At 33.2% G+C, this 26,937-nt stretch overlaps 1 protein-coding gene across 1 annotated transcript; it reads left to right on the top strand.

The window, feature by feature from the left end:
* Window positions 1-3,993: 3,993 nt before the first annotated feature.
* Window positions 3,994-26,387, top strand: LOC108119411 (uncharacterized). Its single transcript, XM_017232593.3, has 4 exons — window positions 3,994-4,986; window positions 21,917-23,381; window positions 24,463-24,654; window positions 25,083-26,387. Exons 1-4 carry the CDS (start codon window positions 4,906-4,908, stop codon window positions 25,295-25,297), a joined length of 1,953 nt encoding a protein of 650 aa, XP_017088082.2. The 5' UTR covers window positions 3,994-4,905; the 3' UTR covers window positions 25,298-26,387.
* The last annotated feature ends 550 nt before the right edge of the window (window positions 26,388-26,937 follow it).

Raw genomic sequence — 26,937 nt, 5'->3', positions numbered from 1 at the left:
TATATACATATATATAAAATATTGTATTAAATATGATGGTATAAAAAGTGTTATAAAATTGATTTGTAGGTAAAACGTCTGAAGAAAAGGTCCGAAAAAGCAATAAGCTTAAACTAAGACTTTAAGAAGTCATTTAATCAAAGTGTTTAAAGGTCTAGACTCTAGAGAAATGTGTTAAAATCATAGATCTTCCAAAGCCTGTTTTATCCAGTTCGCCCCCCTAACTACAGAAACCATATACCCCTGATGTATACCCCTCATATCTGGGTTGTAAAACATAAAACCAAACACAAACTACGTCACCAGCTCAGAAACACAATTTTTTTCGCTCCTCTAGCTGACTTCGTTTGCTCGCCAACAGTTTTGTATTCGATTTTCTTAGTTTTGTTGTTGTTTTTGTTTTTGGTTTGTTTGTTTGGTTTGCCCAATTGCCATACACTGGAATTTATGGGGGCCAACTGTTGATTGGCAACAAATGGGGAAAGACAGATGAGGGCCAGAGAGTGAGAGAGACACTGCCCAGATATGTACTTCCTGGTTATTCTCGCATATTCGAATTCGAAAGTAATTAAATATATTTGTGCGCCAGCCTCAATATTAATCATTTTCTATTGGAGGAAAAAAATAAGAAATGTAAACTGCAATATAATGACTACACTAACAGCTTCTTGTTTGTTCCATCAAATAATTATGATGGCTTTGGTAAGCGCTTCTTAAAATTTCAATTAACTTTCTGGCAGTCTAGCTGTCTTGAATCCGTCCAAGGGTTAGGAATACTTTGTAAAGGGCACATAAAGCCTGTCATCTACTTCCACCCACTCATCCACTTTCCCTCAGCACTTCGCCCGCCACTTTCTCTGCTCTTATCAGCTGCTTCCTTCGTCCTTTTCAAAGGAAACTATAAAAGCACATTGCCTGCGTGTGGCGTCACCAACTGAGCAACAAGTTGGAACAGGAAGCAAACAAAACCAGAAGGTTGAGACACAGAGATGTTGCTTGGGAGGGAAAATATTTAATATAAAAAAAAAAAAAAAAAAAAATAAAATAAAAAAAAAAAAATTAAAAATTCTTTGATATTATAGTGATTTTATATCATAGATTTACTAACAAAAAAAATACGTTGAAATGGATTTAATAAATTTTATTGATTTAATAAAATTATTAAACCTGATTTGAATATTATTTGAGAAATGTATTTTCCAATTTAAATAAGAAAATACAAAAATAATACATATTTATTGGTATGAACCTTTTCAAATTTTTTGTAAATAAATATTTTAATATTTCATTTATTAAATGGTGTCTTTAAAATTCAATATCCCATCGTATTTTCTTAAACTTTCTCTTCAAACTCTAGTCTTGGCTAGAATTTGGCCAAACCAGATGATCTGTGCTTGATGAGCTGGACGGCAAAAGCAGGCAACAATCTGCTGAAGGCAGAAGCAGCTTGAGTAAGTACTCGTATGCAAATTCCCCCCACCAGCACTTTGGTTGTGATATGATGTATGTTTGTTGGTTGTGTTTTTGTTTGTTTGTCTGTTTGTGTGACTCAAACATTTATCGATTCTTTGTCAAGCTGGGAGAAGAGCCAAGCCCATGAATGGTAAAGCATTAGCACAGAATGAGGACACACTCCACACTGTGCTCGCGGGGACACTTTCATTTTCATTTTCAATGCTAATATCCCCTCTCTTTGAGTTGGTCAATTGCCAGTCATCAGAGCATCATCGCCACTCCATTGAATCCGTGGCAATTAAAAGAGCTTTGCCTGGCCAATTAGTTGGAAAAAGAGGCAGAGTTCTGGTTAAAGGACCAAAGGTCAAATGGCAAATGGAAGCTCATACCTGGTCCACGATGTTCTTCGAGGCATTAAAAGGGTTGTTAAACCTAAAAAAAAATAATTAAATATTAATGTTTTTGTATAGTTATATTTGTTAAACTTGTAGTTGTAGTTATGGGCTAAAAAACTCAAATTTTAAAAACACCCCGAAAATTGGTTTCATCTTGGACCTTTGGCATTATACACTTACTGCACCAAAATAATTTAAATGTTGCTATGATAAAAGTTTTCCGAGAGGCCTACCCTTGGGCATGATGTAAAAAAACATGTTACAAGGATACACCCTCGAAAAATTATTATCTATTATTTATGGTTATCTTATGTGATTTCACTTATGTTTATGTCATTATGATGGTTACAAAATAAATGTATTGTATGAAGAAGGTCCAAAGTTTCTTTTTAAAATTAAAACATTTGAACCTTGTTCATATAAAACATTAATTTTAAGATTTAATAAGGTCTATATTATGTTCAAGTCATTATGATGGTTACAAAATGAATATATTGTATGAAGAAGGTTCAAAGTTTCTTATTAAAATTAAAACATTTGAACCTTGTTCATAAAAAACATCAATTTTAAGATTTAATAAGGTCTAGATTATGTTCAAGTCATTATGATGGTTACAAAATAAATATATTGTATGAAGAAGGTACAAAGTTTCTTTTTAAAATTAAAACATTTGTTCCTTGATCATAAAAAACATAAATTTTAAGATTTAATAAGGTCCACATTTTGGTTTTAGGCAATATTTACTGTGATCAGCTGATAAGATCCTCATTAATGGAAAAATAAGACCAAAAATCTGGCAACGCCAGGCTACCCCCATCTCTTTTGATCACTCACACCCACACTTGTGCAGAGGGCCCAAAAAAGAGAGCAAGCCTTTGGAGCAGAGAGTGTTAACTGAAAAATAAGAAAATAAACGTAAAAAAAAAAGAGCGAGGGAGCATTTGCGCAACTGCAACGGAATCAAAAACAAAAACAATATTGTATCTCCACGAAGAAGGCGCTCAAGTGGGCGTAACAAAGGGCGTTGGGGTGGCTGGTGAAGGGGTGGCTTGCGGGGACAGGGATTGGCTGCCTGGGGGGACCAACGAGGCAGGTAACACAGTGCAGCATGACTTTCCAAATGCAATGCAACACTCCAGACAAAGAACAAATGTAAACAAAGAAGCCAGGCCTTTGTGTTGTTTGTGGATTTTGGCAAGCAAAGTGCAAGCAAGTTCTACGATGTACGTCTCTATCGTTCTTTCTCGCCCCAAGCATTAGCCCTCTCTCTTCCACGCACCGCATTAGAACGCGATCTTGAAACATACCAACAATAACAATAAACACATGCCAGGCCAGGCCAGGCCAGGGAGGCGCTCTCACTGTTCACTGGCGCTCTCTTACCTGCTCACTCACTGACTGACTGGCTCTCCCCACATTGCCTTTGGGGGACGCAGGCACAGTGGGGTCAATAAGGGTTTCGGATGTTCGAAGGTATAGAGACACAACAGATCCTGTAAGAAAAATTACTATTAGAAGGATGGAAGGATAATTTTTTTTTGTCGAAAATGGCATTTACAAATAAGAAATTTAGTTAAATTGATAGATTAGTGATAAGAAAAATACATTGAAAAGAAAAAATGATAAAATATGTAGATAGAGTAGAGTACAAATACAAAAATCTGCAAAAGGACTACAGGTGGAATATTTAAAAATTACAAACTTAAAATTACTAAAAAAAGGTAGTAATGTTTTTGAAAATATAAGTAATGAATAAATTAAAAATAGTTTAAATTTTTAGGAGTTTTGAACGGTTATTTCGAAGGGTTAGAAAATGAAATTAGTAAAAGTGTTACATTTATCACTAAAAACTAGCATAATCAGTAAAAAATGGTGCTATAGTTTCAATGCCAATACTAAAGTTTGGAAAAATTTACATATATGAGTAGCTAGAAAAAGATGTATAATAGGAGGTATAAAAGAAGGTATAAAATTAAGTATAATCTTTATAATGACCTCAAAAACCCTCTATGAACGAATTATGCCTAGCCCAACTAACGATTAGGGTTCATTATCGCTATGCCCATTGACCATTTGTGCCCATTGTGCAGCAGCGGCGGCGACAGTGGCGGTGGCGGCATCAGACCAGCGGCGACGGGACAGCAGTCAGTATCGATTGAACAGCCGCGTAGCGCGTAGCTCATCGAACCGAGGAAGCGACTGAGTGAGCAAGCGAGACGGAAAACGGCTAACTAAAACCGAGACGTTTAGAAGGAGACGGAGACGGAGGAGACAGAGACAGTGGTGTACGCCTGCCCGCCGCCCCCTCTTTGAAATAAATAGCGCTTGCCAGGCGACCACGCTACCAAACGGCAGAAGTCCGCTGAGAGCGACGCACCGCACCGCAGCGCAGGCCCCAAAAGCCGCTCGCCCCCCTTTCGCAAAAACCAACACAAAAACACACACACACACACCACCCCCTTGGACTAACTAAAAAATAAAAAATTAAAAAGGAGACTATCCAAAAACAGCTGGAACCAGAATAAAAAAAAAAACACGAACTCGGGCCAAAACAAAAGCAAAAGAAATAACTGAAATAAATTAATTTTAAAACAACGCGCGCGTTCTCCAAAAAGTGCCTTAAATAAAAAGTAAACCCACCAATAAAAAATATATCGCGAAAAGATCAAAAAGCGTGTTCGATCAACACGCCAAAATCTAAAACGTAAACTTGAATAAAAGAAATAAGCAAAAACAGGCTTATTATTTTTTTGAAATACATTTTTTTCAAGTGTTTACAAGAAATTAAAAAAACAACAAAAATTTATGAAAATAATTAACATATTAAAAACAGCGCAATAAGCAAAGAGAAGAAATTAACAACGCAGTAAAACAAAATATCTATAAATCCATAAATACAAAAAAAAAAAAAAAAAAAAAAAAAACACCTTGTCTAAAAAAAAATAAAAGAAAAACCAAAGCAAACCAGAAGAAAACTCGAGGAGAACACAAAATAAAAACAAAACACACAAAAGAGCAAAGAGAAGCGAAGAAAAGAAAAGAAAAGTGAAGGAAAATGGCAACCAAACAGCCAAGAAAAGTTGCCCCCGATGGCGGTTGGGGATGGGTTGCCTGTTTTGGTGTTAGTTTGGTCAACGTAAGTCCCCCCCACCCAACTATCTACCTACCTACCATTATCTTGTATCTGCACTAAAAACTATATAAACAACCCTCGCATACCATACATTCCAATATAAGAAAAAAAAACATGTCAGATTCCAATTAATTAGCTAATAAGAATGGAAAGGCTCTCTGTGGTTATTATTACCTTTCCCTTGGCCATTTCTCTTAGGATAGGTTAGTGTTTCCCCCAAAACCCAAACCCAAGCCAGAAAACCGTCAAAATCAAAATAAAGGCCTCCAAAAAAATATCGATTCGATAAGATGTATGACGAAATTCATTCACATATGTTTACACGACGATTTATGGGGGGACTATCTACCCTTATATCTCTGTAATATGGCCTAAATTATTCAGAGGCGGGGGTACTTGCAATTCCCCTTGGGGTACTTGCAATTATGGGCTTTATCTTTATATTTTAATATTCTTATACGATAGAATTTTATTTAAACATTAATCGTATAGTTGAGAATTTTTAAAATCCTTAAATAAAAATAATTATTTTGAAACTCGTCTCATCATTTCTACCTGATAATCATTAGTGCAACTTGTCTTGCTTGGTTTTCAGTATCTGTATCTGTAAAATGTATCTGCATCGTTGTATCTGTATCTGTGTGAACTGTGCACACCCCCTGCCGTTTTGAGGAAACAGCTGCTTCTACTTCATACTCCTCTTCGAAAAAGACTCTCTCCCCCAGTTCTCCGGAGGTAGAGAAATCCTACATAAAAACAAAAAAGGAGACCCCCGATCATGGCCAACTGAGATCCGATCTCGGATCTTCTCTATATAGACGTTCTGTCAGTCAGTCACGCATCCGACGCGTGATCTCGAAAATGCGCCTCTCAACACATTCATTTTTTTTTTTTTGCTGTTTCTTTAAAGGCCTACACACTACACACTACAAAAAAAAAGGAGGCTTGTTTTGTTTGCTATGATTTATGATTTAGGAGGTTTTTTGTTTTCATATATTTAGTATTTTTCACTGACTTTATATAGCTTTTAGTTTTCTACACAAAAAAATATATGTAATATATAGAATTTCTATATCTTGCTGTTATTGTGCCAAACAAACAGAAAAAAAAAAATGAAACCCCAATTGGTTGCCACACTATTTTCCCCAAATTGTAATCAAGTTAATTCTTTTGGAAATCTTCCAAAACAAACACTTACCGTTCAAGCTATAGACCATATGTATCATGTGGTTTATATCTGAAAAATTCAGAACCAAAAATTACTCTTAGAATATATAAAATATTAAAACTTACCTTAATAACTAATATTATGATGGTAGGATCTCTTATCTGAAGTGGTGAACCTTAAAAATCAATGTCACAATGATCATAGCAATTATATGATAGTCCAAAAAATTACCATTATCTTAGTTGATATAAAAAGAGGAAGCCAAACCCAAGTCCAATTAGTCATGCTAATTCGTCTTTAGTCTCGAAAATCGACAATTACATAGAGGCATTATACGATGATAATAGCATCTGAATATCAATCTGGATGGCCTGAAAAGAATCCAACTTGTACACATATATATATATATATATATATATACTTTGTGCGTTTTAGAATATACCTTGTGACAAAAATATTCCAGTGGCAGCGAGGGCAGCTAGAGTAGTTATATACCAATGCCAAGACGTTAATACCCCATTTGGAAATATCACTTTTGAATGAATGTAGGAACTCAACTCAACTTTAACTCTTTAACATAGGTTTAAATATATAGAATTTTTCCAATGTACAAAATGAAGTTATGAATTTAAAAAATACATTAAAACACTTTGGATATGAGAAAACACTATACATATTGACATAATTATTTTATTCGCACATTTATTTCTTTACTTCATTTTTCACTTTTTATTATTATTATTATTATTATTTTTTTTTTTTTGTTGAAGATTTGATTATCAATTAAGCCAAAGGAAGGTATAATGTAATAGTTTTTAAAAATATGTATTTCACTATGACTCCCCTTGTAGTAATTAGATAATACTTTTTTTTTGTATTTTAACACTTTTCTTCTCTTTGAACTTTAATTTGAAGACTTTTTTGTGAAACACTTTGTGGCTTTGATTATCCTTTAAGTGGAAAATGGGTAGTCGCCTGTTTTCAATAAAAATACAAACAAACTACTACCGACTTCCAGGCAAAGGAAAATAATTTTAAACACTTTTGTTTTCTTTGTACTTTAATTACAATTACATTCACTGGTGACTTTGATTATCCTTTGAATGGAAAATTGATAGACGTCTATTTTCAATAAAAATAAAAACAAACGCCCATCAATTCCCAGGCAAAGGAGAATACGTTTAAAAATGTATCCTTTATATCATTTCTTTTGGTATTTTCTGTTGTTCATTTTCTATGAAATCATAGAAAACTGATGTATTCTAATTAGAGGAATAATAATAATACCTGTAGTTGTAGTTGGAACTATTTTTGATGAAGCTTTGATGATTATAAATATAATATATTCTAGATGAAGACCAATTTTATGTAAGTTAATAATTCACACATAATCTTGATCTACATCTAGATACGTTATACTCATCTGGGGATTTATTTTAAATAATATTTTTCACTAATTTATTACACTTTTATTGAGGATATATTCTGTTTTGCTTTGATGATTAAAAATATAATATTTTCTTTAACTCTTTAGGTTGAAACACTTATTTGTGGCTTTGATTATCCTTTAAATGGAAAACGGGTAGTCGGCTGTTTTTAATAAAAATACAAACAAACGACTACCGTGTTCCAGGCAAAGGAAAATAATTTTAAACACTTTTGTTTTCTTTGTACTTTTATTACAAATACATTTATTGGGGGCTTTGATTATCCTTTAAATGGAAAATTGGTAGGTGTCTATTTTCAATAAAAAATACAAACAAACGCCCACCAATTCCCAGGCAAAGGAGAATACGTTTAAAAATGTATCCTTTATATCATTTCTTTTGGTATTTTCTGTTGTTCATTTTCTATGAAATCATAGAAAACTGATGTATTCTAATTAGAGGAATAATAATAATACCTGTAGTTGTAGTTGGAACTATTTTTGATGAAGCTTTGATGATTATAAATATAATATATTCTAGATGAAGACCAATTTTATGTAAGTTAATAATTCACACATAATCTTGATCTACATCTAGATACGTTATACTCATCTGGGGATTTATTTTAAATAATATTTTTCACTAATTTATTACACTTTTATTGAGGATATATTCTGTTTTGCTTTGATGATCAAAAATATAATATTTTCTTTAACTCTTTAGGTTGAAACACTTATTTGTGGCTTTGATTATCCTTTAAATGGAAAACGGGTAGTCGGCTGTTTTTAATAAAAATACAAACAAACGACTACCGTGTTCCAGGCAAAGGAAAATAATTTTAAACACTTTTGTTTTCTTTGTACTTTTATTACAAATACATTTATTGGGGGCTTTGATTATCCTTTAAATGGAAAATTGGTAGGTGTCTATTTTCAATAAAAAATACAAACAAACGCCCACCAATTCCCAGGCAAAGGAGAATACGTTTTAAAATTTATCCTTTATATCATTGTTTAGTGTATTTTCTGTTGTTTTCTATTAAATTAATATATATTTTTTAGATAACAAGATGGCTCAGATTAAATATTAATATACATATAAGCTTTGTCAAACTCCAAAAAATAAGCATATTAATATTGGGTTTTCACTTTAAACACTGTTTTTATTTTAAATGTTTTTAGTGACTTTTATTTGTTTCTTTTTATTATCTTGTTATTATCAGTGGAATTGGATAGGTAATCCATTTTTTTTAATTAAATATATTTTTTTTTATATTTTTATTGAGGTTTGTGATTTTTTTTAAATATACCATTTTCTACATTTGGGGAATCTCATATGAAGTAAAAAATTAACATATAAGTAAACACCAAACATAGAAATATAGTATTCTGATTTTGAAACACACCTACATTTGAAACACAACTTTTTATTATTTTATGTTTTATTTTTTTTTATTTTTATAAATAAAATCACATAACTTTTACGTATACTTGATGGATATAGTTTTTGTTGTTTGTAGTAGGTCAGTGATTTTTTTGAAATATACTATTTTCTACATTTGCGTACGCTTATATGAAGTAAAAATGCACACAAAAGCGAACTCCAAACGTAGATATATAGTATATTCATCTGTGGATACATTTTAAGCACATTTTTTTCCGTGGTTTAAGGTTTTTATGATGTTTTTGAAATATAATATTTTCAAAATGTGAACGAGTCTATATGAAGTAAAAAGTCACATATATGTAGACTAGTTCGACATTTTGGAACATAGTATACTCATCTGGGGTTACATTTTAAACACAATTTTAACATTTTATGCTTTTAATTTTATTTGTTTTAGATTTTATGTACTTTTATCAACCACTAGCTAGTATAAGTCGAAGTATTGAAGGTTTTGAATAAAATCACTTAACCTAGACGTATATTTGATGGATAGATAATACTTTCTGTATGAAAAATTAATATATATTGAAATAAACTATTTTCTACATTTGCGTATGCTTATATAAAGTAAAAATTCACATATAAGCAAACTACAAACTACAGAGATACTCATCTGGGGACACATTTTAAACACTATTTTTAATGGATTTTGTTGTATATTCATTTTCACATTTATAACTTTATTTTATTATTATTAATTTGGTTTTTTTTTTTTTTATTTCGTTTGTTTTATAAGTGGTTAAAGATGTTTTTGAATTATAATATTTTGAAAATGTGTAGTCAATTATATTTTTAAATTCACATATAAACGACTTCCACATTTTCAAATATAGTATACTCAACTGTATTTTAGACTATATTTTATATATTTTATGTTTTTTTGTTTTTAAGGTAGGTCAGTGATGTTTTGGAAATGTACTACTGTACTATTATGTACTACTAAGTAGAGGGATAACACCTTGTATTTAAATCTATTTTTGATGAAACTTTGATGATTAAAAATATAATATATCCTAGATGTAGACCAGTATTATGTAAATTAATAATTCACACATAATGTTGATCTACATCTAGATACGTTATACTCATCTGGGGATTTATTTTAAATAATATTTTTCACTTAATTATTATACTTTCTTTTCACTTTCATTGAGGAGATATTGTTTTGTAATTTTGAAAGGATAGAACTTTCTTTATTTTTAATTTTATATTGGTTTTTTAAACTTATTACCAACTATTTAGTATAAGTCGGACTGCATGAGTTTAGAATTAAATCCGACGTATACTAATTAGAGGGATAATAATACCTTGTATTTAAAACTATTTTTGACGAAACTTTGATGATCATAAATATAATATATCCTAGATGTTGACCAGTATTATGTAAATTAATCATTCACACATAATCAAGATCTACATCTAGATACATTATACTCATCTTGGGATTTATTTTAAAAAACATTTTTCACAAATTATTATACTTTCTTTTCCCTTTTATTGAGGAGATTTTTGTCAATATTCTTTTATAGTTTTGAAAGGATATTACTTTATATTTATAGTATAAGTCAGACCGCATGGGTTTAGAATGAAATCATAGAAATATGACGTATACTAATTAGAGGAATAATAATAATACCTGTAGTGGTAGTTGGAACTACATATTTTTGATGAAGCTTTGATGATTATAAATATAATATATTCTAGATGAAGACCAATTTTATGTAAGTTAATAATTCACACATAACCTTGATCTACATCTAGATACGTTATACTCATCTGGGGATTAATTTTAAATAATATTTTTCACTAATTTATTATACCTTCATTGAGGATATATTTTTTTTTTTTGCTTTGATGATCATAAATATAATATTTTCTAGATGTCGGCCCTTATAATGTAAGAAAGTGCATACATAATCAAGACCTACATCTAGATACATTATACTCATCTGGGGATTTATTTTAAATATTTTTCACTAAATTATTATACTTTCTTTTCACTTTCATTGAGGAGATATTCGTCTAAAAATGATAACGTCCTTAGATACACGTTGTTATAAAAAAAAAAAAAAATGTATTCCCTAAAACACGTTAACAACAGTAGATGTATACTTTTTAGTGTCCGAAACTTAGGCACCTTTTAATAATCAGTCACTCGCTTTCCTTTTGAAGTTTTTACAGTGGAGTTTCTCTGTGGCAAGAATATTTATGGATATACCCACTGTATAAAAAAAAAACCATTTCCAAAGCCCATATACCCACCCACTTTTTCTATTTTTTTTCTTTTTTTTTTTTTGCCCGTTTTGTTGTCTGGCTTTTCAAAACAAAAACAAAACACTAGACCGGCAATGCGCCATTTGAAAAACAAATCGAGTGTGTTTCACGATATTTGCCTTTTGTATTTGGCCTTTTATTTGACCGACAATACGTATAGATTGTATATATTATAGAGCCATAAAGTGTGGCAGACCTAGGGCAATTTGGCCTGAAACTTTTGGGGTGTGACAAAGGAAGTAAGAGGTTCTAGGAAGGTATATATGTATCTTGATTTATTCTAAGAGCTATCTACAGAATCTATAGAATCGCGTTTTACCTTAATCACTTCCCAATCAAACAATTAAAAGCCCTGACTCATGCTTGAGGAAACAAGAAAAAAAAAACTTATAATTCTATCCCCTAGAAACAAGATAGATAAGATATATTTTGGCAAAGTGACCCACTTGGTCACACGACCAATAACAAAAAACTTTGAAACTAATAAAATCTCGAGTACTTTGAGTTGTTTGCTTGCCAGAAAGAATGAAAAAATTTAGAACTATCGTAAAATTTAATTGATCTTCACAGGTATTACGGATCATATAGGCAGCGACAAAACAAAAAAAAATGGAAAACAAAATCTATCATCATATTGGGGGTTAGAATGGCGATTGCCGGGACTGATTGTAATACGACAATCACACTCGATTATGGAGGAGAGTTATAGGTAAAAAAATCGAACTTGTTTGTTTTCCTTTCGGCATTATCTTTAAGCCGGGGCACGTCTAATCGCTTTTTAAATCATTCAACGAGGCAAATTAGCACTTGAACCTTATACAACACGAAGCCCCAATAAAGAATGTGAACCCAAAATGCCACAATAAATTTTCTACAACATTTTCTCTATTGCTTAACCAAAAAAATATATATAATATATATACGAATTATAATTTGTTGCCATGGACCGATGAGAACCATTTTTATTATCTAGCCGGAAGACTGACTATACTGGCGGTTGTCGAGATAAAAATTCTTACAAAGTTTCGTTGATGACTTAACGCTTTAAAATGTAAGAAAAATATATAAAATATATAATGGAAAAATTTTTAATCAATAATGTAAAATTTTATAACTCTATATTGACCCAAAGGTTGAGTTTGAAAATAGAAATCTGATTATGAACCCTTTTTTATAAAAAACTTTAATCCGGGTATTTGTTCTTTGAAAAATCTTATCAGCAAGAAATATAGAAAAGAAAATAATGCCTAGTCGTCTGTCTGTCTACAAAGTCAAGGCGAAGATAAAGACCTAAAAAAAAAAGCTATATTGCCAAATATCTGGGCCATAAAGAATTTAAATTAAAACTGCAAAGTGTTTACATAAAGCTTAAAAAAAAAAAAAACTAACACGTGAGGCAAATATTTTGGAAAAAAAAGTAGATAAATGTGTTTAGATGTGTATGCATATAGAATTTTAAATTAGTTTTTTTCTGGTTAGTGGAGGTTGTCGACACACATTATTTGTATATATATTGGATTACTTTTTTTGGATTTTGCCGGAACAAAGTGGTGGCTAGTAGTTAATGGATAGAATCATTAGAACTTGAACACAAAATGTGTGTTAGGTTTACTCATAGACTTTCTACAAAAAAAAAAAAAAAAAAGAGAATGTAAATATATCAATTATTGCCATAAACAATCTTCTAATATATATATATGATTTCCTAACCTTTGTAGCTTTTTTTATTATGTTTAAAAATTTAAAAATAAATTTCACTTTAAAAATACAAGATTCTTAAGAATTCTTCTCTTTTGTATCAGTTATTCTTGTATCTATCCTTGTAAATGTTTAACTATATTAATATTATTTGTCATATCTTAGTTAGATCTGAAATCAAAGTAATGACCTATTAAAATTTTATAAATGTAACTATTCATAAATCTGAGTAATATTTGCCATGAATAATCACCTAATTTCTCCTGATTTCCTAACCTTTGTAGCTTTTAATTATTTTATAAAAAAATTCTCTGATGCAATCTCATCAAAAATTGAAGAATCTACATAAAATCATAGAATTCTTCTGGCTTTTTTAGACTTTGCCCTTTTGAATCAGTTGTCTTTTTTTCTCCCCCATCTTTGCTGATTTTTGTTCTCCTTTTTTTGTTTTTTCTAAGCACCTATTATTTGCTTTTGTTTCTACTGATTTCTTTTCTTTGTTTACCTATAATTTATATTCAGCTTTTTTTTATTTTTTTTGTGGCGACAGTTTGCTCATGAAACCAAAGTTAATGTGGTGGGTGGCTGATACTGCTACTGCTCTTTCTCTAGAAGACTATATAATACTCTGAAGATATCTGTTGAGGTGTCTAGTTGTCTCATTTTGTCATGTATGGTTGTATTTTATGATCCGCAGCCGCTACCCCCGAGCTTTTCCATTAAAAATCACATTTATTAGCCACAAATTTTAGGAATTGGGTCACAATAAATTAGATTCTACAAAGTCTTGTGTTTAAAACAAATATTTGGTTAATTGATGTTTAAATAAATATTTTTTATAAAGTTTTGAAGAAAAGAAACTACAAAATATTTATCAAAAACCATTATTTCTTCAGAGAGTATCTAAGAGTATCTAAAATCTGAGATACCTTGTATATGTCTTAAATTTGTTTTCTATTTGAAGACCCTTGGTCGTTCCACCTCCTTGACGGTGAGCCAATTTAATTTGTACAAAACAGCGCAAAACAGAAATTAAATTAAAGAAAAATAAATCAAGAAAACAAGTCAACAAAAGCAAGTAATACAAGTAACGAAAAAAAAAACACAAAGAATCGTCATTGATTTGTCAAGTTTGTTGGCTTTTTTTTCCTATTGTTATCATTATCAGGTGCGATTAACACCTTTTTCCGTGGGTCTTAAGATGTTACCAAACATTGAACTGAAAATAATAACAATAATACTGCGAGGAACACACATGAGAAGAAAACCCCCGAAGGCAATTAAGCTTTAAATTTAGCACATTGATAATTAGACAATGCGGATTAATTGGACATGTAAAGCAGGCGTGTTAGGCCAGACACTCTGCAGAATGTCAAAAAAAAAAATAATAATCATAAAAGGAGAGCGAGTTTGGTTTATAAACGAACTTTGTATACACTTCTCTGAAGGAATTTTTTTTTAAATGAATATGACTTAGAGAAGGTTTTGGTTTCCTATTCATTTTTCTGGAAACTTTATACAATATCCTCCCAAGATTTCTTTGAAAAAGGGAAAAATATAGTGTTTACTTTAAAAATGTATAGAGTTACTTCTAAAGAAACAGGTGGACACACAGATAATTAATAAAAAAAATACGGATGATAGAAAAAAAAAATATAAATACCACAATACTTGGTAGACTTAGAGGAAACGGTATCTCTATAATATTATAATATATTATTAATTTTTTTTAATACAAGGCTCTAACTAATGACTCTGGACAAGACTCTAACTAATGACTCTCTTTCTTCCCTTGAACATACCATTTAAAAAACAACCTATACCCCCTGAAAGAGTAGTCATAAAAACAAGAAGCAATATTATTTGGTGTAATCACCCTGCTTCTGACCGATCCACGACCGTTTAGCATTCGACTAACGCATGCTCACACACTCAAAGCAACTCGACTCGAATCGACTCACAATACGTCATAAAAGTATCCGGCATGCTTCACTCAAGTCGAGCAATCTATATCTGGGCGTTTGTTCATACATATATGTATATATATACAATTTATATATGTATATTTTTTGTAGATATATAAGAGTGTATAGTATATACTTTTGTGGAGTGGCGGCATTAATGTCGTCGCACTTCGCGAACCAATTAGAACATTTCCGAATTGTGTTGAAGTCTCCTCCAGCAACAGATCTGTTTTGGGTTTCAGGAATTTCGATACGGGAGGTCGAGAGGAAGGAAAACTTAAAAGGATTTACTATTTTAAGTAAAGTTACTTATAATTATAATTAGATATCAAATGATCAAGACCACCTATAAACTTTCTCTCTAATTTCTTAAATTCCTGAGAATTATTTTCTTGTTAATTGTGACGTTTGTTTGGTTTAGATTTTCTGTTTCCCCATTCTTTGCACAATTGTGGCCTTAAGTCGTTTTTGTTTTCGCAAATGAGAGCTAATTTCTTTGACAAATTCCGAGTACCAGGCGCGAGAAAAACAATACTATAGAATTAAAATAGAGCGCATACAGAACAGAGCCAAGTAAGTGGCGATACAACACAATTACTATATGTATACATGTATATATATTCCTTGGATCTTGGATAATCGTGCAAACGAGATGCAAACAAAAAACACACTTCAATGAGCATTCGCAAGTGAATGCTAAAACCGAATGATTTGTCGGATAGATCCCTATTGATACGATTCAGTCAGTCCAAGACTGACACTCACTGTTGGCTGATTTGTTAATTAAATTCTAACAACTGCTAAAAGAAATTCTTGGTGTTAACCCACAACCCACGCGCCAGACTTTAAAGTCTATTAACTGGCCTGCGAATATTTTTCAGAAATTTATGCCTGGGCTTGGCAACAGATTTTCGCAAACTTCGCACCTCAAGCTGCAGATGTTTGAACGGGTGATCGAGTAAATAATAAATCGAAACAGATATCTAATTAATTAAACTCTTAGAGCAGAAAATGCTCACGTGATTTTTAAAATAGAAATAGAAAAAAAATAGGAAATTAAACATAGAAAATAGACAAAAACAAAGAAAAATAAAAAGCCCCAACAAGAGTACCAATCAATGTCATGACTAAAAGAGAAAAAAAATAGAAAACAAAAACCTGCAACATGTTGCAAATCCAGTTTTTTGTTGCCACAACAAAGGCCTGCACAGCCCGTAGCCTGTATTTTTATAGACAGCTGATGCTGTTGTGTGGCAATCACGTGACTTTGTAGCAAGTACACCAGGCCACCACACACAGCAGGCTTCCTCAACATTTTTCAAGTTGAACAAAAAAAAAAAAAAAGTAATAAAATAAAACTCGTTTGCAGCGGAATACAAACAGCTGCTTGCAACTGCCACTTCAAACTGTAAATGTATCTGTTGCTAAGGCAATGTATCTGTGTATCTTTGTCATGAAACTGTATCTGTGGGATAAATCACATGATTGCGATCATGTGCTGCACCACAACAACAACAGCTACAACAAGAACCACAATATGAGAGCACAACCCCAACATTATCCACAAAATACGAAAGCCAACACCACCACTGCCACCGCAAACGCCCCCATCCGCTGCTGCTCCGTTTTGTTTTCCAATTAACAGTGGTTACTGGCTAAAGAGGAATTCGATCTAATAAATTAATAAAAGGAAAACTTGTAAATAAATTGTAAAGCTAAGTTTCTACAAAAGGGCTTTAAGTTTCTTTGAAAATTTAAGAGAAATAGTAGCATTAATAAAATAAAAAAAATAACTTAAATAAGTTTTAGTTTAATAGTTTAACATGGAATGCACAATATTAAATTCAATTGAATATAGAAATTTTTATTTTAAATATTCTCTATGGCTCGTTTCTATTTATATTTTTTATTTTTCTTAGCTTTATAATGAAAGCTTAAGTATTTGGGAATAAAACACAAAAATAAATATAAATAAAGAAACAGCAAAAGTTAGCTTATTTCAGTTGTAATTTAAAGCTGATATATATTGGAGTTTTTAGGTTTTGTTTTAGATTTATATTAATTAATAATGGCAGGGGTGTTCACTGGCGAATATTATTCAGAACATCTGTTTTTGATTTTATTGTTTAATGCTTTAGATTGTAAAGAAATATAGGAATAATTTATAATTTAATAACAAGAAAAAAATAGGTGTAGTTGAAATGAAAATACGAATAAATTCTTTGAATATTTTAGGTATAATAATAAAAACATCTAAAAAGTAAAATAAGGTCAAGAAACACCAAAAAAAAACCTTCAAGCTTTTCTTATCCAACAACTTATATCTTCAATACTAGACCCTCTTACAAAAAAACTTAAAACCCCACAAATATCATCATATACTATTTTCTATAGCTATTTTTTTTTATTTTCCTTTTTTGTATAATTACTTTGTTGTATTATTTGGTTACGGTTCAATTGAAACTCGAGTTTGGCTTTGGAACAACGGGCTTTTGTTTGGTTTTTTATGGCAATTGTCGAGAAGACAACCTCAAGTTTTTTGCTTTTGAAGCTTTTTAGTCATTTTTTGTGGCTTTTTTGTTTTAATTGAAATGTTTGGCAGCGGGTCGGTCTCGCTGGTCCGTCATTTGTTGAACAATTTTATTTTTTCGGTGTAAGGAAACGTACTTCACAGTTAATTGCTTCAATTGCCGCAACAGCAACAATTCAATTTCAATTTTCATTTGAACATTTGTGTTTATTTTTATTTACTGACGATCTTGCAATGGGTTTCTGGTTTCTTATTTGTCTTCTTTTTTTTACACTTTTTTTTTTAAAACAAAATTCTGGTTAATTAAAGCAAATTAATACTCAGAATTGGAAGTTCTCAAGTTGAAGGGCCTCTCGTTAAAAGGAATAAACCGTTTTTATAAAAGTCATACATTATGTAAATTAAATTTTAATTAAGTCAAGGTGCCAGTGACTGATAATAAAAAAAAAGGAGAACAAAACATTGAACTTTGTTTCATTAATAAAAGATATATAAAATATTAAACATCTTTCAAAGGGCTTTGAGTTTACAATAGTATAGCTAAGCCTTTTAAACTGATTTTAAAATAATCAAAAAAAATATTAAATGAATAATAGTATAATTATAATTCACTTTAAGCTCTACTCCCTGAACCCACTACACAAATTAAACAATTTCCTCAGACAATTACCCGTAATTGTTACATCAAAATAATGACTCGAAAACTTTTAAAGGTTTCCGGAAACTTTCCCATATAATTCTTATCAGGAGACAGCATTTTAATTTATAAAGTTCACTTATGAAGTTATGAAGGGCACACCGAAGAGACAGAACAGTGATGAAATATAAAAAATGCCACGCAAAACTTAATGGGAAATCGATAGGATGAATGGACTTGATTTACGATGGTGGTTTCCTGCTGGTCCGTAGAGGAGGAATGGGCTGGGAGGGGTGGTGGACATCAAATGGTCATGACAATAGGTGACGTCTGTCTTTGGGGGATTGGGGACACTGAGGACCCTATATATAGATATATCTCTGGAGGGGTTAGACGCGAAAGAAGACGTCATGAACTTTGGACTTGAAAGTTGATAACACGCCAAAAGTTAATTTCAAAAGAGTGGAGAACACGCGCCGCCAAGTGTTACCAATATCTAGTGGTTTCTAGATACGAGAACAGGTGGAAATATCAACGATTTTTATTTATTATTAGCTAAGATCTATAAATAGTTTTTTTAAATAAAACTAATAAAGGGTAGACCCTTAGAATATGTAAGATTCTAAAGACTATAACTATAGTTTTTTCTTCAAAGTTTTCAGTAAGCCAAGTTAGGTAACTTTGTTGTAAAATTAATATATTTTTAATATCTAAAGTTTAGGCTTCTGAACATTCCTTATAATTTACAACCTTAGGCAACAAAAACCAACAAAAAAGCTAAAAACCTAAAACAAACCATAAATCAGAGCAAACTAGAGAGTAAACTTCCATAGAAAAAGTTCCATAGAATCGCAATGACAACGTGCTCAAATAAGTGTAAAGGGTCGTTAAGTAATACAGATAGAACCGGGTTACATACATCTATATTATATATAGAATATAGGTATATATATAGATTTATAAACAAAGCAACTTTCGTTGCGAACACTCAAGTGTCACGTTAATTTCACGCAGCCATCGGGCCAGCCAGAGTGAGAGCTGTGTAAATTGGATTCGAAAATATTGCACGATATGTTTAAAAATAAGTTAGCATCTAATTGTGCAAATTTCGCATCTAAACTGGACGATGAACGTAGATTCGGGTCTAAAAAACATAAATCAATAAGATCAATAAGCCGATACAGAGTGTCGCGGGCTCGAAACGAGAATCCCACTGCCAGGTTGTGTTTATTGTTTGACTTTTGCTGTTTTTCGCTAAAAATGTCGAACCAAATAAACATGCCTCTCTCTATATATATAGCTTATATATATTATTATATATTATTTACAAATTACAACCGAAAACTGAAATGTGCAAATTGAAAATGAAAATATGACGCTGCTGGAAACAAAAAAGGAAAAAACATATGCCCCGTTGAATGATATTTCCTGATAATAGATCGAGCGCTAGTGCATTGTAGGATAAATTAAAATTACTTATGAATTAATAATCTTTCAAGGTTCAAGAGAAAACGTTTTCTGCGAATTGTATATCCTCCTTTTCGATCAATTACCAGTCATTTTCTTTCACGAAATCAAAGTGTGGCCAATTTAAACTCAATTATAGTCCAACAATTACCCCCAAACCGCTGTCCGTACTACTATTTTATAAACTTCCACAAACCGATACCGATTTGGGGGAGAATAATTTCTAAGCACTTTGCGAGCGCGTGGTTCTTCGACGTTTCTTCAATTATGATTTCTGATAACTCAATTATCAGGCAATTAAAGGCTTTGAATGAAATGCCAGTCTATAAAACGCCTCCAAAATACAAAAAAAAATAAAGACTCGTCTATCAAATGCAATATAAACTCGAACCACAAAAAAACAAAAAATCAATAAGCCTCCAATATATACCTACAATCAATAATAATCGCAGTCCAATACCAGTTGTATTGTGAAACAAATAAAACACTTTAAGTAGCCGTGTGGAAACAGAGAATAATTTCATTGAAAGTTTCCAATTCGAAGAGATTTTTTGAAGAGCCATTTAGGGATGTCCCTCGGAAATGGGTGATAAGAAAGTCATTGAATTGTTTTAATATGTGAATGACCTTTAAAATTTTGTGTTTTTATATAAGAAGTGAAGGGAATGAAAAGGTGGAGGGTATTTGCAAAGTTTGCAAGTTGGAATTTGACACTCTGACAAGAGATCCAAGAGATACCTACTCATGTCTATATAAATCAATAGCTTTTAAAACTAAGACATCTCTAACAAAGGGCTGGAAAGACCTACAGGCCTCCACTGTTGTCTCTGTTAAATAGAAAAATAAATCAAAGTCAGTAGATTTTTTAAGCAAAGCCATATATATAGCCCAAAATTCCCTAATTGTCTTACGGACAACAACTGACACCCACCGGAATGGCGAAATTCAAATGCCCAACAACCCATCGTTATCATCTAATAACAAATTCCTAGACAAGTTTTCGGGGATCGGGCCACTTTATGAATACAAATTGGAAACACTCGAATTTCGAGTCATGACAGGAATCAGCCAAAATATAAAGATATGGGAGGCCAGCCAGCCGGTGGACAGAAGTCGCTTGGAAAAATCCATCAATCAAACTGATCATCATGAATGAAGAGATAATGGAACTGGAACTGGAACTGACGTCGCCATCCATTGACAAGACGATGACGGTCATACAGAAAAAAAAAACATATATATACCCATTATATATATATATATATATATATATAAAATATTGCACAATCAATGATAAGCATAAACTAAGGGGATTCTGTAGGATCTGGGGGGCTCCAGGGAGGTCTATTTGAAGTGCATTGATAGGGGAGTTATATGGCGGTTCTGACTTACCCATTTTTTTTTTGAAGGGCCCTCTCCCCGAAAGATAAGCCCACTTTGGCGATACGGTTATCCAAGTAGTGACGTTATTGTGTCAGTCATCTGAAGTCTCCTTCGTCGTTTCCTCAAGGAGAATTGTAGTATTCCCCTCCAGATAAGGTATAAGCACGAACTCTCTCCCGCTCCGGGTTGGTAAATCACACGGATTACGCCTCCAGATTAGACCCGGACAAATTGGCCCACATAAAAATGTACGAAAAATAAATAAGATTGAATAAAAGTCGTAAAATGGTAGGCGTTTATGATTTATGGGTCTATGGTTTATGGTTGGAATTACCTCCTATAGGAATGCAGTTTTTAATTTGGTTTTTGTTTCGCAATCATTGGTAGGGTTTTTAGATCCAATTCCAGATACAATTCGAGGTTCAATGCAGATCCTTTCCCAGAAAAAATAAAAGATTAAAATAAAGTTTAAAAATATATATTTTTCAAAGGTCCGAACCTTAGACCGTGATTCCTTGATGTTTTCAAACAATTCTATAGATATTCTAGATAAAATATCTTGTATCTTGATCTGAAAAATAAAAAGTATAAAGTATTTTAAATAATGTTGTAGTTTAGACCTTAGAAAGCACTTACTTTCATATAATATCATATCCATATATCATATATGTAGTAATATCCCAAAATATTAAAAGTATGAGTCCTCCTGCTTGTAATTTTAAAATTATTCTTAAAATTGCACTAAATTGATAATAAAATAATGTAATAATAAGAGAGTAACTTTTCAGAATATTTTAAGGATGATTAAATGTTTTAAAATTATCATCTCAGAATACAAAAAAATTCCAATTCCCTAGTAACTCTACTAATCTATCACTAAACATTTCTAGAAAAAAAACTCACCCACTTGATTATAATACATACCTTTCCCTATTCCAGCTGGCCACCCGATCCATAGAGCCTTCATTTGGTCTGCTCTTCGGAGACACCCTCAAGGAGCTGCAGGTGGGAACCACGGGAGCGGCCATCATCATCAGTGCCCTGGACGTGTGCATGAACTTCTCGGGCCTGTTTGTGGGGCCTCTGCTAAAGGAGTTCTCCTACCGGAAGGTGGCCATTGCGGGGTCACTGCTGTGCGGCCTGGGCCTGGCCCTGACCTCGCCGGCGACGAGTATGGCCCATATCCTGAGCACCTACTCGGTGATCAACGGCATCGGAGTGGGTCTGTCCACGTCGGCGGCCTTTGTGGCGCTGAACCACTACTTCAAGCACAAACGCGGCCAGGCGGTGGGCCTGTCGATGGCTGGGACGGCCATGGGGATGCTCATTATGCCGCAGCTGGTGAGGATCCTGCTGGAGGCGTACGACTTCCGGGGGGCAGTACTGCTCCTGGCCGGCATTGCGCTGAATGCCACGGTGGGATCGGTTCTGCTGCAGCCGGTGAAGTGGCACATGAAGGAGGAGTTCGACGACGAGGAACTGATGTGCATCTCGGCCCTGCCCACGCCCCAGCCCCAGCTGACGATCGGGGGAGGGGCAGGAGGAGGTGCACAGTCGGCGGTCGCTGCTCCGGAGTTCAAGGTGATCAAGGAGGATGGAAACGAAGAGGATGCCCTGCCCGAGATGAACACCCTGCTGTTCCATAAGCACAATCCACACCAGCACTCGATCCGGAAGAACTACTCCGAAATGGCCATGAACACGATGAACGGCTCCCGGCTGGGTCTGCCCAAGAGGCCGACCTTCCCGCGGATCATGTCTCTGGCTGGAGTCCAGTCCGCCGCTGGCGGCGAGTCCGGCGGGTATCCCTCCCAGGCGGAGATCAATGCCACACAGCTGCGCTGCCGCAAGGCCTCTGTCACCTCGAACCTCTCCTACATGGACTTCACCGGCTCGATCCTCCAGGTCCACCTCAACACCGGCGACGTCGAGTTCGAGCAGAACGATCGGGAACTGCGCCGTGTCGGCACCGCCACCGGCAGCATCGTCCTTGGCGGACATCGCGACAGCTTCATCAAGATGAAGCCCACGGAGCTGGACAAGCAGGCCGAGGCAGCCGCCGCCCTCGACGAGGCCGAGGCCAAGAAGAAGCAGAAGAAAGCCGGTTTCTGGAAGAGATTCGCCGATCTGCTGGACATCGACATGCTCAAGGACAAGATGTTCCTGAACCTCCTCTTCGGCCTCTCCATCTTCTACGTGGCGGAGATGAACTTCAAGATGGTCACGCCCTTCTTCTTCGCCAATCTCGGCTACGAGAAGGCCGACGTAGCCTTCTGCCTCTCCATCACCGCCATCACGGACATTGCCGCCCGTATCGTCCTGCCGCCCATCTTCGATCGCACCACCATCAAGAAGCGCACCATCTTCCTTGTCTCCATCATTTTTGTGGCCCTGACACGATCAAGTGAGTTCAAGAAAAGTTGAAATATATAAAGTATATGGTATATGTAGGGATCTAATTGAGTTCTTACCTGACATCGCTTGGAATTTGGTTTCAGTTTGGAGATTTCTTGTAAAGTGATGCCTTTAGAAAACTTTTATATATGTTTACTACCAAATGATCTTTGATATTTTTGCGAAAATTCATAGAAAACTCTTAAACGAAAAAATATTTAAATTTCTGATATAGCAAAAATATACCCATCGTCGTGGGTTATTTTTGAAGATGTTCTCGGAGATATATGAGAAAAAAATTTAAAATTTGGATTTTTATGCAGAATGGTGGGAAATAAATATATTAATCGTATTTAAAGGTAATCCGCATAAGAATCTGATGACTTTTGGCAAATATATAGCCTTCGCTCTAGGCCATACTGTCCTTCTGCCCATTTTTGAAGAAGAACATCAAGAAAATTTTCCAAAAAATATTACAAATAACTTTTTTCGACAGATTTTGAAGCTGAAGGATGATAATTTAATCTAGAAATCGTTTGCGATATTTTCCGTAAGAATCGGATCAGAATCAAAGAAGATATGGACATCGTTGTAGGTCCGGTGGGGAAAGGGCTCAATTTCAAGGGGTTCTATTTCTTTCTATCACGAAAGAAACGTAAAAAACATTTCAGATTATGATTTTAATTCGCGTAATAATTTGATCAAAATTGGAGAAGATATTGACTCCTCTACCATTTTTAAGTAGTTAATCAGAAAAAATTGACAAAAAAAATGGAACAAAAATATTTTGTCTGGATTTTGAAGCGGAATGATTTAATGATTTAAAAATTAAGAAAAAAGACTTAAGCGAAAATAAATAACAATCTTTAAAATTAGTTACTAAGAAAACAAAGCCTATTAATAACAAGCCAAAAATTCAAATAAATGTACTGCCTTATAAGTTCTTAAGGTTAAATGTTGGTAGAAATGTAATTCATTATATTTTAATTTTAAATACGTAAAAAAAAAATGTTACTTTTTGTTATAGTTTCCAAAAAGGAAATAATTTTATCTACTCTAAACCTAATATTTTTTTGGTTACGAACTTTTAGTTATGGCTGAGCAAACGGAATGGACTCAATTGATGGTTTGGCTCTCAATTTGTGGTTTCTTTAGAGGATCGGCGTTGAGCAACTTCACCCTGACTGTCTCGGAGTATTGTTCCTTGGAAAAGCTGCCATCAGCCTTTGGCTGGCATTTGGTGGGCAAGGCCCTGTTTGTGATCTCTTTTGGACCATTGATTGGTAATTATTAAAATTTGTATCCTATTTTTAAAGCTCAATGAATATTAAAGACCTAGATTTCCTAAAGACCTTATTCTTATAAGCCTAGTATTTCATACTTTTCTCCTGAAAACCCCTTAAAGAAAACCTGTTGACTTTTAACTTTTCCTTCAATGAAATATGAAAAACCAGTAGTTTTTCCTAGAGAACTAATTAATTCAATTGAACCTGACATCAGTAGTTACCGGTGCTGACATATTTGAAAAGACAGAGAAATCGAAAGAAAAAATAAAATTAATTTGTCATTCAGTCGCTGAAAGTCGAATCTCAAAATTAAAAAATTGGGAATCTTTTGTGTTTTTGAAATCCTCAAGAGAGGTGCATATGGCCTAGAAAACAATAATTTGGCTTATTATTAACTGGGATTGTCCATCATCTATCTACTGCAGGTCTCATTCGGGATGTGACCGATAGCTATCCGATTTGCATACACACCCAAAGTGTGTGCATTATGATGTGTGCCTTCGCCTGGGGCATCGAGTACCTGGTGGAGTACATCCATTCCCGGCGTCGGACGGCGGATGCTGCCCAGTTGCCCACCCAGGATCAGGCAGGACCTGGAGCTGGAACGACAACACAGCAGCAGCAGGATGTCAAACTGTAAAGGATACTACGACTTTGATGGGGAAATCTATCTACGAGACACACACACACACAAAAAAAATGAAAAGTGGGCCACGAAAATGTATTAAAAACTCAATTTAGTTAAATCATTTTTTTTTTTGCTCTTTATTCATTAAGTTTAAGCCTTAAGATTTGGAGAGACATTAATTAAATCACAGACGACGACAAAAACACACCCACACACTCCACATCATAACTAAAAAGTAATATTAATTATTCAATTTTAAGTTAATATGTGCTTTTAAATTTTTTGTTCTCTATTTTTTGATGTTCTCTATTTTGTTTATTGGTGAACTTGTATGTGATAGTTCAAAGATAGTTTATAATTTAGTAATAAAAACTTAATATAAAAACAAAATAAATATTGATCGGCTTTAAAAACAGTACCTTTAGTAACAACAAAAAATATATACTACCTATATACATAATGAAAAAGAAATATATATATATAAACAATTTATAAAAAAAAAAGACCAAATTGTAAGTGGTTTTTGGAAAGAGTGTGTACCAACTATGAACTGAATACAAAAAATTCAACAGATATCCCAAGAAACGAACTTAAAATCCCTCTATATTCAAAATGCCAGATATATACATAAATATATATTTAAGACTTATTTTTAAGGTAAATTGTGTAAACGAAACAACTGCAACTAGAAACCCAACCGATAAGCAATACAATGAAAATTCTGTGGCATATTTTTGGGCTTGAAAGTAAATCCAAAAATTAAACTGAAAAAGTTGCCACTTGATAAAAAAAAAAAAAGAAAAAATAAACTAGTAAACTATATACACAAAATATAATATTAAACTTTAAGCATCTATTTATTGTACTTAAAGTCAAGTTTGTGTATATCTTTTACATCTTTTTTTTTTTGGTCGGTCAGTAGAACGATATTTTGATAAAAAGATTGTATGAAGTTGAAAATTTTTTGGAAATGTATTGCGCCGATATTGTAGCCTTATAACTATAACTTGATATATATTATATATATAGTAGTACAGAATATACATATATATATTTAGATGTGTGTAAAACAAATTGAAAATAAAAATAAAAACAAGTAAAATATGAATTCTTATTTTTCGGAATGAAATCATGCGTCTCTGCAAGACAAACAATTGTAATGCGTGAAAAATAAATTTAAGTTTCTATAAATTATGCACAAATATGGTATGTATGTGTCTCCACCTCACGAGGACGGGGTCTGTTGTAAATCTAGAAACAAAACTGTTTGCCAGAAGAATTAGTTTCTAAAAAGAAATACTTGCTTATCAGCAGAGAAGGCACAGCAACAACTTGTTTTCTCGATATGCCACAGAATATGATAAAAATTCTCAAATGGAATTCCGAAAACCAAACAAGTTACTTTGATTTGCAATTGTAATTTTACAATTACAATTTTTGTAGAGATCACTCACGGTTTTTGGGGGCGTGGCGCAGAGCAGTACAGGTTGTTTTGTTTACTTTTCTATTTTGAAAGGTTACGGAAATGCTAGATAAATAGACAGCGGAATTCGGGAGGGCGTTTTATCTTATCGGGAAAGTCTCCGAGTCTCCGAGGCTGTAAACCTTCGGTCATAAGAAGCTTAGCTTGGCCATAAAGACTCGACCCGATA

The sequence above is a fragment of the Drosophila bipectinata genome, chromosome XR (assembly GCF_030179905.1).
Source record: "Drosophila bipectinata strain 14024-0381.07 chromosome XR, DbipHiC1v2, whole genome shotgun sequence".
NCBI classification, from domain to species: domain Eukaryota; kingdom Metazoa; phylum Arthropoda; class Insecta; order Diptera; family Drosophilidae; genus Drosophila; species Drosophila bipectinata.
Note: the sequence above shows the minus strand (reverse complement) of the source record. Positions and strands in the feature narration are given on the sequence as shown.

Bases quoted from the DNA above. Each gene is read 5' to 3' on its own strand.
- LOC108119411 (XM_017232593.3), top strand. From the start codon at position 4,906: ATGGCAACCAAACAGCCAAGAAAAGTTGCCCCCGATGGCGGTTGGGGA. The intron at 4,987-21,916 runs GTAAGTCCCCCC...TCCCTATTCCAG, and splicing joins TTGGTGTTAGTTTGGTCAAC to CTGGCCACCCGATCCATAGA. The intron at 24,655-25,082 runs GTAATTATTAAA...TATCTACTGCAG, and splicing joins CTCTTTTGGACCATTGATTG to GTCTCATTCGGGATGTGACC.